Consider the following 17,721-nt stretch of genomic DNA (forward strand, 5'->3'; position numbering starts at 1 on the left):
GGCGGCAGATGGGCTGTCGGCCTTAATAGGGACTGAGCGGGTGCAGGAAGGTGACAGCTTCACGAGGGAGGGGTGTGTGCGTATGTGGGGAGGGAAGGAGGGAGGGTGAGGGGGAGTTGAAGGAAGAAGGGGATAAAGGGGAAATGAATTGGCTGCGGAGGTCAAGAAAAGTGCGTATCAGCTGCAAAGAGGAACACACATCTACTGAGGACAAGAAGGGCTACGACATATATGAAAAAGTATAACTTAGTATAAAGTGTTTCATCTCGTCATGGATGTATGGTCTTTTGTTGGTTCATTAAGTGTGCAACTCAATCTAAAGCCGGATGTATATTTTTGCAAATCTAATTTGATCAACATATGCAAATGAGACGACAGTTTCTGTAGTGTCACAATACTGAATATTTTCTTTGATAGTCACACAGACGTAGTTTTAAACATTTGCCAAACAATGTGTGTGAACGTGCGACTGACATGAATTGCTCGGGAGATTCGGACGCATAGAAAGAGGAGCACCGTCTGTGAATCTGCAAAGGGAGTTACATCCTCGACAGGATTTTTAGAGTTATTTCACTTTCCTTAAAAAACACCCCAAACACATCCTATCTATTTTACACAAACAGGCAAATACTATTTACCAAATGATTTATAATAAGTGACTGCTTGATTCTCTTTTCCCCTCATAAAAATAGAATCTCGTGAGAGTTACAAAAAAAGCGTTGTCTACTGTGTGATGGTCACATCGAGGTTTATACGTTATCCGCATCCTCAAGTCTGTATATTACACCAAGTCTTCAAAGGCAGAGGGAGGCCGACTAGAAAAAAGCTAAGGAGAAAGGTGTAGTGGTGGGCTGGCCTGTCATTCTCTCCCCATCAGGCACACACATGAAGCATGATGGGAGGACGGGGGGAAGAATATTTCACTGTCAGTCGGATGGCGACATGGTCATTTATTTCTCTCTCTCTCTCCTTCTTAGTCTCTGTATCTTTCCCCATTTTGTGTTTTCGAACCCCTTTACATGCTGTCGAACCATTGACAATTTAATCATACCAAACAAGGCCTGGGCATGTCGAGGGAGGGGGGGCGGGGGGGGGGGGGGACTATCCAACCAGCCAATCTATAGGGCTCTCCCCACGGACACGGAGGAACAGAGAGGCACAGCAAAACAAAAAGTACAAAAAGCAGACGAGGCGTCGGAACCTGCATCATTCTCTGGATCCTCTTTAACACACGCGCACGCGTACATGCACACGTAGATGCACGCACACACGTGTGCGCGCAGCACCTCTCCATCTAAATCTGTTCTATTGTGGCCCGGTCTCCACTGTCTCCTCCCATTAGAGGTGAGCGGCAGCATTAGAGGCCCTGAGCGCGACACTATGGGCCCTCACACACATGCGCGTGCACACATTCACACTCAAACACACACACACACACACACACACACATGCACACACTCAGAAATACAGCGGTCTCCTGTTTGGAAAGGCAGCTCAATAATGAACTGCTGGAAATACAATTCTGTAATGCATTAACTAAAAATGCATAAGGCCACAGCAGTGACAATAATCATGCTAAATACGACATAAGTTAAGAAAGGTCAATATTTCCTCAATCTATCAAAATCTTACAAAAGAAAGAAAATACTTTTGATACTGAAAGCTTTGTTTCTAAACAACGGCAGAGTCCCATGTTTCTTCTGGTACTCTGGAAGCTGCACTGCTACATTTACATCCTGAAAGTACGCAACAGTGAGAGAAGGAATTCTCAGTCGCGGCATGAATTATTTGAGACATTGTTATGAGGGAAATAATAACTGACAGCACATTTTGATCTATTGATGACGAAACACAAGGAATGCGCAGATGAGCGGCGTGGAGAGAGGGAGGGGGGCAAAGATAGGAGATGAGGAGAGATGAGCAGCGTTGCCTCTCACTATATATCACTCTTTTCTCTTCTTTCAATCAGCGCTCTGGCATTCAATCACAACACACACACACACACACACGTTTAGCTTCACCGTCAGTGTGGGGTAATGACTAATTGCAGTGAGGTGTGTGTGTGTGTTGTTGTGCGTGTCACAGCTGGTACGGGCTCTCTTACTGCCGACAATGACCCATGACACACACACACACACACACACACACAGAATTGAGGATGAATCAGAGAAAATGTATCAAGACTAAACAAAAGTGCGCGTGAGAATGTGTCTCCATATCTTTAGAAGTGTATGAATGTTTAATTCTAATTCAAATTTTCTGGCACAATGTGGTTACTTTTAGGTGTAAATGTGTGTGAGGGTGTATGTTTGCGTGCATGTGTCTGTGCAAGCGTGCGTGCGTTCATGCGTACGCGTGTCCAGCAGACCCTTAAGTGCTGGTGTCAGACAAAAGCAGCCCCCCCTCCTCCTTCCAACCTCTTGCTCAGTCTCTCTCTCTCTCTCTCATTGCATCTCTCTCTCTCTCTTTATCTTTACGGGACTGAATTACCACTGGAATGCCCGGACCCTTCACTGCCGTATGCAGGAGTGTGCGCGCGTGTGACAGACAAGGAATGCCGTAGGGACGGATGGACAGGAAAAAACTGACACACAAAAATAAGAACAACCCCTCCTCATACGGGCTACCAATAGGTCACACACACGCACACACACACACACACACACACACACACACACACACACACACACACAATGTGGACAGGCAGGCACAAACCCTTGCATGACTTCAAACAGATGCAAACGCACAGACACACACACTCATACACACAGCCAACAAATCAGTGTGGCACATATTGACATGCTTTGACAGATGAATTAAGTAAATGATTTTATAAGGAGATTAAAAGGATTTTAATTTACGCAATCTCTCTTTGGTCCCCCCCCTTTCCCTCCCACCATTGAGCTACACTCGCTCTGCCTGTCTGCTGCTTTCTCTCCCCCATGGTCAGAGGAAAAAAAAGAGTTCACCCACAAAGAGAAAAACGCAGAGGACAATATGTAAATCATAATAATTTATTTTGTGGAGGAATAAACAATCGTTTCTTTGCATTTTCATTAATAATGTTGATTTTGGTCTTTTGAATCCAACTGATTTAAACGGCAGCAAATGCTCTTGATAATTTCCTCTTTTAGGTGAATACCCTTTGACAGACAGCCCTATTTTGAACTAACAGACCGGAGGAAGAACAGTCGGCCTTCAGGTTTTCTGCAGTTAAGTTATGATATTATGTCACCATGAATATCAGTAAAGACAAAACATTATGAAATCTTTGAGGTCACGGCGTTGCTCCAAAGATCCACCAACACAATTTAGTATGTCTGTTGTACTGCTTTTATCGCTGTCTTATCACACACTCTAGTACTTGCATGGTAGAAATTGTGCGCTATCGCCTACAACAGATGAATCATTAAATTAGTTTAATAGAAAATAAATACTACGTTAACGAAAATATTGTGTTCCAATTTGTCTGAAAATGCACTGTGTCATATGTCCTTGATAAAAAATTCCTCACATTTTTCATCAAGAACATACTTTGAACAACACAGTGCATTTTTCAAAACATGCAACAAACTGTTTGAGCAGAGCATTTTAATTTTCACCCACAATTGGAAACAATTTATTTGCATAAGATTTCCTTACAATCAAATCATATGATCAAAAAATTGATTGAAAATAACCAACTGAAATAATTTATGCTGCCATCTCTCACACAGCAAACCTTTAACTGACTGATCAGCGCGGACGTTGTGCTATTCTCGCCACCCGTCTTCTTTACACCCACTGACAGAAAAACACCAAAATCCCTGAAGTCACTGCAGGAAATATATCCTAATGATATGCAAATGGTATGTATGTGGTGGCATGAGGGGAATGCAATTATGTTAACAGCTTAAGCGGTACTTGTTGTTATTATTATTATCATCGGTATGATCATTATCCCTAATATTTTAATTAGTGCAGGAAAGCAGTGCCTGAGAGCAAAAGAGGGGAAGCCTCAGCAGAGAAAAGAGGAAGGTGGATTGACGGATGGACGGATGAAGGAGCGGACCAGAGGATTTGTTTAAAATGCGACACCGTTCCCAGTGTGCAGAAACGCACACGGGGAAAGCAACAAATTCCACTGCTCACAGGACATCAAAGTGTGTTTTCCTATTAACATATCTGTGCTTAATTTTCAAACGGAGCTCTCAATCCAAACCCTTAATCAAAACCGAGCTAATAGTCTTCCTCTCTTTTCATTTTACAATAAAAAAACCCGAGGTGACTGTTTTTTTAACCTGAAGCTGTCAGTTGAAGGACCGGCACTATTGGCTCTGTTCAGATAGAGTGAGCCGAGTCCTTTCAGAAGAAAATGTTCTGAATCCACACTTTGCTCATCCAGTCAAATGATTTACAAAATGAAATCAGCGTGTTCAATGTGAAAGGCTTTTGTCGACAAGGTGAGACATTAAAAATCTAATCTATGACATTGCATTGCTGTTTAAAAAAGTGATGACTAAAATCCCTTTGGGTGTATCTTTATTATTAGTAATGCTTCAATAAAATGAATCGCTCTTGTTGTAGTTTCAAATATCTATCTAATCAGAAGAAGAAAAAATGATAAAAGACAAGTTCAATGGTATAGAAGTGTCCTTTCAAGCTGCTCTTTTTACTTAACATTCTACCTCTTTATCCCACATAATGTGTAGAGAATGTGTCTTCATGTAAAACACACACATAGATAAAAGGTGAGACAACTTAAAATTACACTATAAGAAACTAGTTTTCTTTACGTTTAGGAAACACATCAGAAAAATCCACCTGCATCGTCTTCTGACTCAACTTCGTCCTTTCAGTTTCCACCTCCGACTTTCCACCGGAGGAAACTTAGACGATGTGATTCAGTTTTCCTAATTTGAATCTATCCCCTATGAAGCCACGACCTCTTAGGACCAAATGATTTATACATACATCTGTATTTTCGTATAGTACTTTGTAACCCTGGTACTAATGAATGGCCATTCATACGCAAAGAGCGCGCAGCCTGAAACACACAACGAGCCCGACCGCGCGTACAATGCGTGTATAACGATTTATTCACCTCACTTTATTTGCTGACATTGTTTGTCCTCTTTGTGAATTTTCATTAAAACGCACCTCGCAAGGAACGTACTCGCAAAAGAACGCACGCACACACGCACACACACAAAGCTGTCAACAAATTAATCTGCACATTTTAACATCGTTTTCAACACTCACCTAAAAGAGCAACGCGTTTCTCTAAAGGAGCAGCGCAGCGGCACTGGCCTGCGTGCGTGCGTGCGTGCGTGCGACTGTCTCTAATTCCTGTGCCGGGCCACACGCTGAGCTGCCCGTCGGAAATTCTACCTCCTCTGGCATTTCAGAGCGCGGCTCTCCCCCCTTTCACCCTCTCTCACCCCCTCTCCCCCTCGACTCTCTGCGCGTCTTTTCCCCCGTAACCTCGATGCCCCGCTACCTCCCTGATTCTCCGCTTGGACGCACACGCACGTAAGAAAGCCACGTGCACGGCGTAGCCTACACACACACACACACACACACACACACACACACACACACACACACACACACACACACAGACAAGTAGACGATTGTGACCGCGCAGCTGTTTTGTCCCGCGAACAACTTGTCTCAAAGTGAAACAACGTCTCAAACGCAGAGAAAGTGAGGGACACGCGGCCTCTGCGTTATTAACGCGCGCGCGTGTCCGTGCGCGTACGAGCAAGTGCGTTTGTGTCCCGTTCTCAAGTGGAGGGACGGAAATTACACTCCTCCACCCACGGAGGAAAAGCTGCTGTCCGGATACTGCAAACACGCACACACAACAACTTGCGCGCGCGCACGCACGCACACACACACGCACACAGAGACAGTGGACGCGTGCTACCTGACAGCAGAAACAACCTTGACATGGTGCCACCGGCCACCTCTGCTGCATACCAGCACACACGCGCACACACACACACACGCACACAAACACACGCACACACACACTCCATGACAGACGGTGACAGCGACACGATGAATGACGAATAGAAAAGGACAAGATAAAAAGGTAAAATTTACCTACTCTTGCTCAGAGTGCATTAAAAAACACTCGGATAACGGGTGTCCTACCGACTCCATCGGCGATACCGGGTCATTGTCAAGTCAACCTCGTCCAGGAAAAGAAAGCAGCAGAAGAAAATTCAAAAAAATCAAAGTTTTTATATCTCTCCTCCTCTTCTTTCTCCGGTCTTCCTCTCTCCCTCTCTCTCTCCCTTTCTCTCCCTCCCTCCCTCTCTCTCTCCCTCTCGGTCCTTCCTTCCGCTTGGAGGGAGCAATACAATTACCAGGCTCTGCGCTGCTGCACTGACCGGCTCTGCGTGTGTGTGAGCGTGTGTGTGAGTCTGTGTGTGTGAGTGTGTGTGTGACAGGCAGGGAGCGGGGGGCTATAGGTGCACACACAGCCGGACAGCCACGCAGTTGGGACGGAAAGCTCTGCCTGTGTCCTAATCAACGACTTAAAGCCCCGATAGCAGCTCATGAATATTAAGCGGCGTTTTGCATGTGCGGTCCCTCAGGCCCGCGCCCCGCTGCTATTGGCCGATACCTGACCAATGGTTTTGGGGACGGGCGGAGTAAGGGGTGGAGTCAGCGAGCGAGAGGGGGAGAGATGGGGAGAAGAGCAGGTGGAGAGGGAGGGATCAGACAAAGAGCGATAGAGGGAAGGGAGGAAGGGAAGGAGGGATCGGAGAGGAGAAAGAGGCAGGTGAGAGAAGATGCAAAGCACGACGTCCCGCTTTCCTTCCCTCTCTATCGTTTTATGAACCTTTAGGTTTCTGTCTTTCTCAACAATCATTTCATAAAAGTTTGCTTTGACTCGTCTCTATTTCCTGCAATGCTGAAACGTGTGGGGGGGGGGCGTCCTTGGAAAATATAAATCTTCCAAGCAAAGGCTAAACATTTAAGCAGCACCATGTTGCGAGGCATTTTTGCCCCGGAAGAAATCCCAGATGTGTGCAAAACGAAATTCTCCTAATCAAGATGATACAATTGCTCAAAGATCAAAAGGAAAATGTGTAGGTTTTAACCCTAAACCCCAAGAGCCTAAATAACGTTTCACACCGCAAACATACAGAGCCCATCACAGCTCAGCGGTAAAACACGGGATTATGGCAATTCCGAGGCCCTTGTCCTTTGTTGTGGAATGATTTGGGAATGATTGGGGACAAGATTTTCCCTGCTGCTTGCTGTTTTGTTGAGCTCCCTGCCGCCTCCAAAACCAGCAGGTAGTATATTCCCATGTATTTCCAATATGTCTTGTAGTAAAACGACTTGGAATGAGGGTATTTTCAGAGCGAGAGGGATTCTCCAGGAAAACGGTCTCACTCATCCTCAGAGATGTGAGAAAAGAGGGGAGGGTCTTTTCTCTGAAAAAGGGGCAAGTGGGAAACCTACAGGGCAAACACAGATCTGCATATTGCTTTCTTTTTATTAAAAGTGTTCCATCCGACTTTTGCAACTCTCCGACGCCACCGAACACGGGATGGAAGGGAGGGGGGGGAGAAGTGGAAGAGAGAGGGAGACAGAGAGAAAGAAATCAGAGGGGTGCAAAGGAGGGATGTGAAGATGAAAGAAAGTGGTTGTGATTAGCAGCTTTGGAAGAGGAGAGATAATAAAACATTTCCTGAAACCAATCTCCGCTTTGATGTACGTGTGTGTGTGTGTGCGTGTGTGTGCGTGCAACAGTCAACCTCTTTTTCTCTCCTTCTTCCTCGCTCTTTTTTTTCTAACCGATATTCGCAAACAAGTCAAATGTATCATCTCTGTTTTGTTGGTCGACAGTAGAACATCCGTATCACTTTTTTATAACACGCAAAAACACAAAATGAGGCTGTTAATATTGTTGTATTGTATAATATTATTTTACGGCCTTTTTAGGAATAAAGACATCTCGTGGTTTAGCAGTTTATAAACAGGCATTAAATTGTGAAATTCATTCATTCAACATAGGCAACAAAGAAAGGGGCCTTTATGACATTTATATAAAGAGGTATGTGTATTCAAACACACATTTATATAAATATATATATATATATATATATATACATATACATACATACACACAGACGCTATAACTTTCATGTCCACAAGCAGACACACACACACAGAGTTATGATGTATCCAGTGGCTTATAAGCATCGACAAAGATGAGTGTGAATCAATGCTGCCGTCACTATCAGGCAAACAAATCCTTTACCAAACCCTCGCTAACTCACACATAAATACAAATGGATACAAATACAGGCATCTGCAATCCCTTTATCTGTGAGGAAAGATTACAATACATAGATTTCATGCTTTACATAATATGTATTGAAAAAGAGGAAATCTGCTAATGGGAAATTAAAAGGTACAGTAGGGATGCACATATAATTTCATACATTTCACGGGTTCACAAAAAAAGCAAATTATTTTGAAAGTGTTGTGAGTTGCATGAAGATAAATTAAACAGTGTCTTTGAGATGAACTCTCTCCACAAAAGGAATCAAGCTGGCAGGCTGTCAACTACCAATGGCACTCATAGAAAGAAATCGGCTCATAGACACGTATGTCTTTCTTTCAGTTTTCTTTAGAAAGATAATCATGACACTTTTCATACCACTGGTCCACATTATGTAATTCATGCATGTACTTTAAGCGATTTGTGTTCAAATATTAGATTTATGATGGCGTCACACATACTGTAGGCATATACAAATCCGATTTTATTTATAAAATCGCCTTCTCTATTCTGTCAATAGGAGAAATGATTCTAGTGACACGTGTAAGTCCTATACCACGCACACATAACCCTAAACGCAGCTGTGCGCAAACTCATGTTCCTCATGTGTCCCTGAAGCTGGTCCATCTGAAACCTATTGATACGGTTACAAAACCTCAGTGATCTAAGTTGAACCCTGAAACAACCTGCTCTCTTTATGCCTCGCTCCTCTTTTCCCTCCCTGACCCCCGCGCCCCCCCGACTATTGATTGGCTCTCAGTGTGTATGTTGACAGTGACCCCTTAAGGCCACTTCTCTCTCTCGCTGGACTAACCCGGCTGCCACGCAAACCTCTTAAACACAAAGCTATTACAGTAAAAGCTGAGGAAATACCCTGTGTGTTCACGGGTGTGTGTACTTGTGAGTGTCGGCTCCCTGGCAATCACATCCCCATGATGTCTAGAAGACTGGACAGAAAACATGCTGCGTGATAAAAAATAGCCCGGGACGCGCACAGCGTGGACTAGAATTACAGGTCATTATTGCCTGTGCTATTGTACTGTGTGCGGATCTCTTTCTTTTGTCCCTCGTCTGCAGTCTTGTGTGTGTCTGAGTGTGTACGTGGGTGTGTTGACCCTTTGCTGGCAGCCTGTTGACATCTGTGGAAGAAATATCCATTGCAACTCTCACTGACATCAATCACACCACTCGATAGGCCACAGCAAGTTCATTCAGGGCACTGTGTGTAATATGTGTGTGTGTGTGTGTGTGTGTGTGTGTGTGTGTGTGTGTGTGTGTGTGTGTGTGTGTGTGTGTGTGTGTGTGTGTGTGTGTGTGTGTGTGTGTGTGTGTGCGCGCGTGCTGGTCAACAGTCTTTAACAAATTCGAGAGGCGGTCACTTAAGCAGCTGACCACAGACTGCATATCGACACATATGTGTGTATCACCAGACTGAAGCTACAGCAGCAGACCAGGCTCTAATCACCAAAAATAGGACTTTTCTGTATGTGATAATCAAATTGCACATTTTTCTTTTCCTATTGTATTTGTATGCTAACTATTTCTTATGGAAATACTACAACTAACTAACAGCTGGAATAAAACTTGAGAGGAGCAATTTGTACGCTTTACAAAACGCACAATACTAAACGTTTTGTAAAGGTGAAAAGTGATGCCAATGCAGGAGCCAGAGAGAGAGAGAGGGGGGGGGGGGCAGGGGTGGGGGGGGGAGAGATTGCAGCTCACCACTAGCCAACAGAGGGAGCTATGGGCTCTGGTCAGTTTAAAGCCAACTGCAACACACTCACTCACTAGTTGTGTAATTGCATTGGAGCGTGCAAAAGCACACAAAATTAAACGATTTTGAAAAAGAGAATCATACCAATGATACATCTATAATATATATACATATATGACAACCAATTGTATCAAGGAACAAGAAATCTCTCACACACAGTTATACTTCCAGCAGGGACGAGAGAGAAGTTATCTGATAGCTGTGTCAGCAGGTACAGCAGAGCCCAGTGAGGAAACAGCCAATTTGACCACAGCCCCCCCGCCCCGGCCCTCCAACCAGAACCCAGAGGCAGGAGTGAGAGACGGAGACCTAGAAAGACATCTCCGTCCCCAAACTGTCCAATTGGTGTGATAGCAGTGAGAGGTTTCGCAGTCACAAGGTGTTATTAGGTAAACACTACACTTTCCCTACAGTTGATTTTAGGATGTGTGAGTGAGAGAGAATGTTTGTCCAGGTTCCCAAATGCGTTGCTTTGCAACATTGACTTTGTTTTAAAGTTCTCTAGGGGTTGAAACCTTATTTGTCCATTTAGAACAATGCAGGACATTATTATTTTAGCAATGAATGAAAACACCATATCAATAAATGAAATAATGAGATTTCACAACCACTACAACTGAAAGAAATGTGTTCACGGTGTTGATTGATGTGTTAGTTTTGACTGTTTTTACCTATGTTGTGGCATTAGCCATGCTAATATTATCAAGAGTTAAATAACTTTGGATCCTCCAATACCAAGATCATATATCATTCTGATACTGACTAATTGGTATTGCGGCAAAGGGGCTGATGTTTATGTATCATACTGTAAATACTGAATTCTGTTTACTTTTAAAACATCTATAACTAAATAGTAATTCCCGCTATCTTGATTATTTTCCTGGGTTGCTTGTGCAGAATTTATTGTCGTAAAAATACATAACCAGACAGTAAATGGAAATATGCATTTAATTTAGAAAATTGAGGAAATGAATATTTAAGTGAAGCCTGGAATTTTCAGTCTTTCAGAATAAAAGCGTGACACACTGAGAGGCTTTTTTTGCTTCCTACAACATATGCATTGCTGGTAGATAAAAAAAAATGCACATTGGGTTCAGTCAAATCCTTAACATGTCATATTCTTACACAGATTACTTTTTTTCGCATATGCAAAAAAATCTATTAAGATCCATTCGATTGCTATTCAAATCTGTTTGTGTGTGTGTGTGTACATGTGTTGGGCAAAACTTTGACTCTTGTGAGTCCACCCAGGCAGAGCTGGGGAGGGAAGGGGCGGTGGCGGCCAAGGAGAGAACACCAGCTGTTGGGAAAAGCTGGAGGGTTTAGGGGGCTTTCTGGAGCCTGTCACCAAAACTCTGTCCGGGTAACCTTTGGAGGTCGGTACATGGGAGTCTCTCTCTCACACACACACACACACTTAGTTTAATCATACATCAACGATTACATATTTTAATACGCCTGTGTATATTACATATTGCGTGGCAGTTAGTATATGGCAAATGCTAATTAAAAAACAAATATAGACAATATTTAACCACACAGATGACACACCTGAAATACATATACACACATGTGTATTGACATGCTTACAATCTTATGCAATGTATGTGGTACTTCTTTAGAACAGAGAGCCATGTGACAGTTGTGTGTTGTTACACTCCATGCAAAGGTCAGGCAGGATTCACAGCGAGGAAGACAGAGGTATGTGCGACAGAGATACAGACGGAGACGATACAGAGAGGGAAAAAGAGGGTAGCGATATGTGCGTGTGTGTGTGTGTGTGCAATAAGGTGACAAAAAGTGGGTGCAAGTCATATGCCGAAAGTGACCCTGGCGTTTATAAAAAGGGAATGTTAACTTCCTCTAAAATTTTAATGTAGTTTTACCATTTGAATGTAAACTTATTTAAACTTATAAACAGTCTGCAATCCAAACATACAGCTCATATCAAGCAGTTAAATCTATTTTATTTAATATCTGTTACAACTTGAAATCATGCTAAATCAATTACAAAGATGCTACGAAGCACAAACAAACTGACCCAGTGCACAAGAAGTTTCCATTGGCTACATGGGACCTCAGATGGTGGGAACCATGGAAAAGGGGGACGTTTGGAGCTGGACAGGGATGCAAAATGGACATGATAGATTTCACCAAGATGATTGTTAGTGCGTGTGTGTACACCATTTCCATTCAGTCCATGTTAATGTACTCTGCTGAATCCAGGTACTTTGTGAGCACACAGTAGGAGTTGTGTGTCCTCCCAGTTCAGGTGAGACCTCCTCTCCAGCTCTTATACTACATGCAAGGCGTCTCTGACTGTCTCACGTAGTAACAAAACGGAAACCGTTCTTTGTGTGTGTGAAACAACACACACACAAACAACAATCCACGCGTATAACCCACTCATTTTTTATATGTTTTGCAAAAAAGCCGAAACACCAGAAAATCGTTGGATAAAAAGTTTGAGAAGTTTAACACTTGGCAGTGTTGGTTGGTGTGATGGAAGAGGACCAAGAGACAGACGGTAAGATGGACAGACAAAGAAATAGGCTGTGTGCTTAAGAAAGCTGCAATGGAACATGAACAAGTCCGTCATTTTTATCATCACAATTTTCATTATGTTCTTGGTCTTGACGTTGCACGTTTTGTTGAACCTCAGTGCTCTTTCTCTCCTGCCCTCCCTCCTGATTTATTCCCAGGGACGAATTAGAAACCAGGATGTGATTATACACAGTATTGCCTGTAAGAAAGCCTTGTGTGTGTGTGTGTGTGTGTGTGTGTGTGTCCGTGTAAAGCAGTGTTTTGTGTTGAACTAGGTGACTTCGGAGAGGTGGGCTCTTTTAATTACGCTGCTCTCAAACAGAACATGAGAGGGCTATTCCACAGGGATTAGTCGTCTCGCGATGCTGTCTTTTTGTTAATGCAACACACACAACACACATGCACGCAAATGTATGCCTGTCTAAAAAGCCCCTCTCTCAAATAGTTCAACACTCAATTTATTCAAACCGAGGTGCAAGCCAAGTGAATAATTCCGCCACGAATACAGATAATAAGAGAGAGAGTCCGTACAGAGGAGAAGAAGGGGAAAGGGGATTAAACAGCAAAGGTAAAACAGAAGGCTTTTGGGGAGGTTTAGGATTCGAGAGAAAAGGTTTAAGCTTACAGAAGAAAAAGATTTTCAAGGACAACAAAATATGAAATCTAACCTTAACATCAACTGGCAAATAAGTAAGTATGGATATTTGAAATAGTTGTGTTTTTTTCTTTGGGTTACACATGTGAATGAAACAGACATTTAACATTCTCAACATTAATATTGGAGCAAACAAACATTTACTGTGTAAAGGTGTAGCAGAGTAAGAAGTCCCTCTACCTTCTGTTGTTATCGGAGCTTCTCCTTGCTTTGTTAACACAGCGGCTGCATTAGTGTATGTGAGTGCACGTGTACAGGTGTGCACAGCCGTTTTACACTACAAGAATAAATGTATTAAGCCTCGTTCAGACATAATTGTTACTATACTTATTACTTATAAGTATAGTATACAATTATACTTATTAATACTTATTTATTTTACATCTCTTGGGAACACAAGCAAACTTAAGCAAACTTTGGGGTCCCATTCTCTGTATTTGTCTGTTGTCGTCGTCATTGTGAAACGTTACCTTTTCAGATCTGGTTTGTGTTGCTGTGGTGTAAGATGGTAACATTGAGTTCATTTGTTTTACTAGACGGATGATGTTAGTGCAGCCAAAGAGTAACGGGGCCTACAATGGTCCACACTGAGAGATACACTCAATATAAACACACTCCACTTCATCTGTGTCTAATGACGTGTGTGAGTAATTACTTTAAAGCCAATGTGTGCGCGGGTGTTTAAGTGTCTGTGCTCATGTATGTTTTTATCTCTGCCTTTGTCTGCGTCTGCGTCTGCAATGAGTGTTTAATGGTGCGTGCGGAAATAATCACTTAATTGTCGCGCTGCCTCCATTTGAGGAGTGTGTGCGCTGTGTGTGTGTTTCTCGGCGCTACGTTTTCACTGTACAATGACAAGAAAGATGCCGACATAAAAGGGGAAGGTCTGGAAAAAGAAACAAGTCAAATTAGTGACAATGTTGGGAAAGAACCCGTCGGAGTACACAGGTGGCAAGAAAGTCCTGTACCCTTTATCTCGCTCTCTAATTCTCCACAGCAACCCTTCCTTCCTACATGTTGCTCTCCAAACCGTCGGCCTGTGAATTTATCGTTGGCCCAGTGATTGCTTCTCGGGCCATGATGGCTGTAAATTGCTTTGCCATTTGGTAAATGTTGGCAGTTAGAAGGTATACAAGTAATTATTTCCGCTTGTGCTGATTGAGACATAATTCCAAGACGAGGCTTTGGAAAAATGACAGCATTTTCAAACAACTCTGTTTTAATTTCCCAGCATTCCTAATTAGAATCTGTATGAACATGGGGAGTTTTTTATGTTGTTTCCTCCAATGGGGCCTGAAATAATTAAACTGTCAAGGGGAAATAAATACCTATAAACAAGGCATAATTTTTACAGCGCACAGCACCTTGTCAGGGCAAGACTTTTTGTGAAGAAAAACAATGTGGGGAACAATGCAGGGGCATAGAGGACACAGTGAGAGCGTGGAGACACGCGCACACACACACACACACACACACATTATCAATGAACACAACGTACTCAAAAAGACTTATTTTAGTGCTAAAAAGTTCAGCACTTTGAGAAGCGATTCAGAAACATAATTGCACTGAGCGTGCTGCGGCCAAAATCCATTTCCAAGTAGGCTGTGAGAAATAGATACACACTAAAAACGACAAAGATTGGACCGCTGCTCACAATAAAACATCAGCGAATCCAACCACTATTTAAAAGATTCAGCAGTAGCACAACGTCTGCCATTTAGCCGCCGTGGTCAGCGGGTCAGCACCAAAGAAGAGACTTCATCCCACAATCAACGTTTAAGTAATGGCTTCAGCGTCACACTCAACACCGCTTCAATGACGGCAGAAGTAACACTGCAGCAGTTCACCAGATGCACGTTAAGTTTCCTTTACGGCAGCTCTCTGTTAAGCACTTTGAATCCACACAAAACGAGCCAAACAACCAGCAGGGTCTTTACCGGCAATGCAAACATATTCTAATGTGACATAACTACTGTATTACATCAACATACAGACATACGACAACATGTTGAGTAACGGTAAAGTTTTTACTGTTGAGCCATGGCTTTGTGAATCACCCCGGCAATCCTTGAGGGTTGGCAACGCGGGCTGGATTAGAGGCTATGGATCTCTTGTGCAGGCTCAGGGTGAGCTCACTCTGATAGCGAGAGCTAATGGAGATGCATTCGAACCAGAGTTACTCAATTACAATCTGACATCAGCTTGTAGACCCCAGCTTTGCCCGAATACACACGAACACACAGAACACACCCACACACACGGTTAGCCGTTAACACACTGCAGCCTAAATGAATCTGGTAGCACAGCAGATATCACAGGCTTCATCAGGCTCTCAATGAAAGTGCTATCAGACAGAGAGTGTATATTGTGGTGTAACCTGGTAATTCCATTTACTAGCGTTCTCTTACATGTTTTTATCTGGTGTGAGAAACAATAAATTCTACAAATTGCTTAGAATTCTTTTTTTTGGGGGCTTATACACAAGCCACCAGAGGTGGTGTAAGAGGCACTGTGGCAAAGGTATTGTGGCCGGTATCTGCTGAAGACACAGAAAGATCCTGATGGGATTTGTTCACCAGCCAGAAAAATGTGTTTTACTTCAGCTTAACATTAATAGGATATGCTAAACGGTAACACAGAGGCTGCGCGGTAAAGAACGGCCAAGAGAGTGAGAGAACTTGTGTGTGAGTAGCGGTACAACACCAGGACCCCCTGTTTCTAGTCACAAAGGCTAAAGGGTGAGAGACCCAGAGCAACAAAACAAATAGTGGGCGGATCTTTGAGGTTCACCCGCTTATCTCAGCTTTTATTTTTGTTTAAAATATCTTATTTTCGGTTCATGGTTAAACAGTTCATTATTAATATCTCTAATTTTAAAATGCCGAAATTAGAAGCAACGATTGATGTCCTTCAGAATCAGAGTTAAAGGAAACAATTCTGCTGATCGTGGTAATTTTATAATTAATATTTTTTTGGGGTCATGCGCAACTTTAATACGAATGAATGGCCCCTCTCCACATTTTTAGTGAGCAGATTCCAGTCTTATTGTTTCTATATTGTATGTACCCATAACACCATTAAGGATGCAAATTAAGTGTTCAAATGCCTCCTCTCCAGCCACGGGTCTGTACTGTATGTGTGTGTGTGTGTGTGTGTGAAAGTCCCCTGTTCTTTGAAACAAAAACAACCATTTAGGCATGAACAGCAGCGCTTGGTAAACATCGATATTTCAGTCAGGTGTGTCGAGAAATAGAGAGAGAGGGAAAGAAGGAGAGAGATACAGAGAGAGAACCATGAAGGCAGGAATGACGGGGAACCCTTGCCATTGTGAGGCATTCCCATGAGTGACGGCGACTGTGTGTGTGTGTGGGAGTGTATGCGCGTGTGTGCCATTCCCCCATGCTCACCCCACCCCTACCCTCACCATTGTATGTACCACCTCTGTCACCTTTCCTCTAATCAGGAGTTTAAATCAATGACGTTGTCCAAAACTATAATTGCCACTCCTTAAACTGCTTCCCTCGCAATATGCTTTCACCAAGAAACCACTCGGCAGCAGAAATACGCCTCTGCGCGTGTCGGTGTGTGTATGTGTGAGCTGGATTAAGGGTATTTTCTCATTACGGCAGTGTCTGAATGAGTAGAAAGTGCTTCTCACATTGTTTTACAGCATCCTGAAACCTCAAAGCTCAGCACTAAGCAGCGTAATATCCTGTGGTCCCACTAAGATGCCTTAGCCCCCAACTGTCGCCGCAGACTCTTCATGAGCCAGACTCGGACATCATTTACCAAAGTCATTGTTTAAAACGTAAAAAAAATGTTTCTTGTATAAAAGTTTGTTTAAAAACTGGTCTTTTACGAGTCTAGACGGAGTCCCTCAGGACGTCTGGCCCTTGAATTTGGATACAGTTCAAGAATGCACCGAGCAAGAGGAACCTGGGGATCAAACCACCATCCTTAATAGAAGGTCTGCACTATCCGCCTGGCAAAAATCCTCCCCACACATGCAGCAAGAGGAAGGCTTTGATGGCAGAGGCCAAACTTTAAGTTAAAATCTGAGCTGTACTAGAGAGTCCCAAGTTCAAACTTTAATTTTTGTTTGCCAAACTCAGACATGGTAGAGATTCAGAGCTTTAGTAAAGTGGCCTCTATTTCAGACTAAACCATTTACATAACTCAGGATAAACCAATATCCACTCCAATCCAGAGTCCTCCCAGCAGTTTATTCTGTTAACTGTGGTCACATTGATCTGTAAATGCTGTGCGATAGTAACAATCAACTTTAATGTCTGCTCGCTACACTAAAACTATTGTTGGTGTTTAAATGTGACAATTAGACTTTCCGTTTTGAGAATGGCAACTACCTGCCGCTGTGTGTGTGTGTGTGTGTGTGTGTGTGTGTGTGTGTGTGTGTGTCTGTGCTCAGGCTCCGGCTGCCAGTCTGTGTTAACCTTGGCT

General features: G+C 43.1%; 1 protein-coding gene across 10 annotated transcripts in view; it reads right to left on the reverse strand.

Moving 5' to 3' along the window:
• esrrga (estrogen-related receptor gamma a) overlaps positions 1-17,721 on the reverse strand; it is an 89,040-nt gene that overhangs the window by 57,738 nt on the left and 13,581 nt on the right. For 3 of the 10 annotated variants that reach the window (XM_040165402.2, XM_040165385.2, XM_040165368.2), the window contains exon 1: positions 6,092-6,511. The exons of 2 other annotated variants lie outside the window; for them this stretch is intronic. In XM_040165402.2, the coding sequence (XP_040021336.1) occupies positions 6,092-6,147 (56 nt within the window). In that variant the 5' untranslated portion in view covers positions 6,148-6,511. Of the gene's footprint in view, positions 1-5,241; positions 5,377-6,087; positions 6,549-17,721 lie in introns of those variants that run through there. 5 more of the 10 variants (XM_078085099.1, XM_040165376.2, XM_078085100.1 and 2 more) reach the window with 5 other exon arrangements.

The sequence above is a fragment of the Gasterosteus aculeatus genome, chromosome 12, assembly GCF_964276395.1.
Source record: "Gasterosteus aculeatus chromosome 12, fGasAcu3.hap1.1, whole genome shotgun sequence".
NCBI lineage: Eukaryota > Metazoa > Chordata > Actinopteri > Perciformes > Gasterosteidae > Gasterosteus > Gasterosteus aculeatus.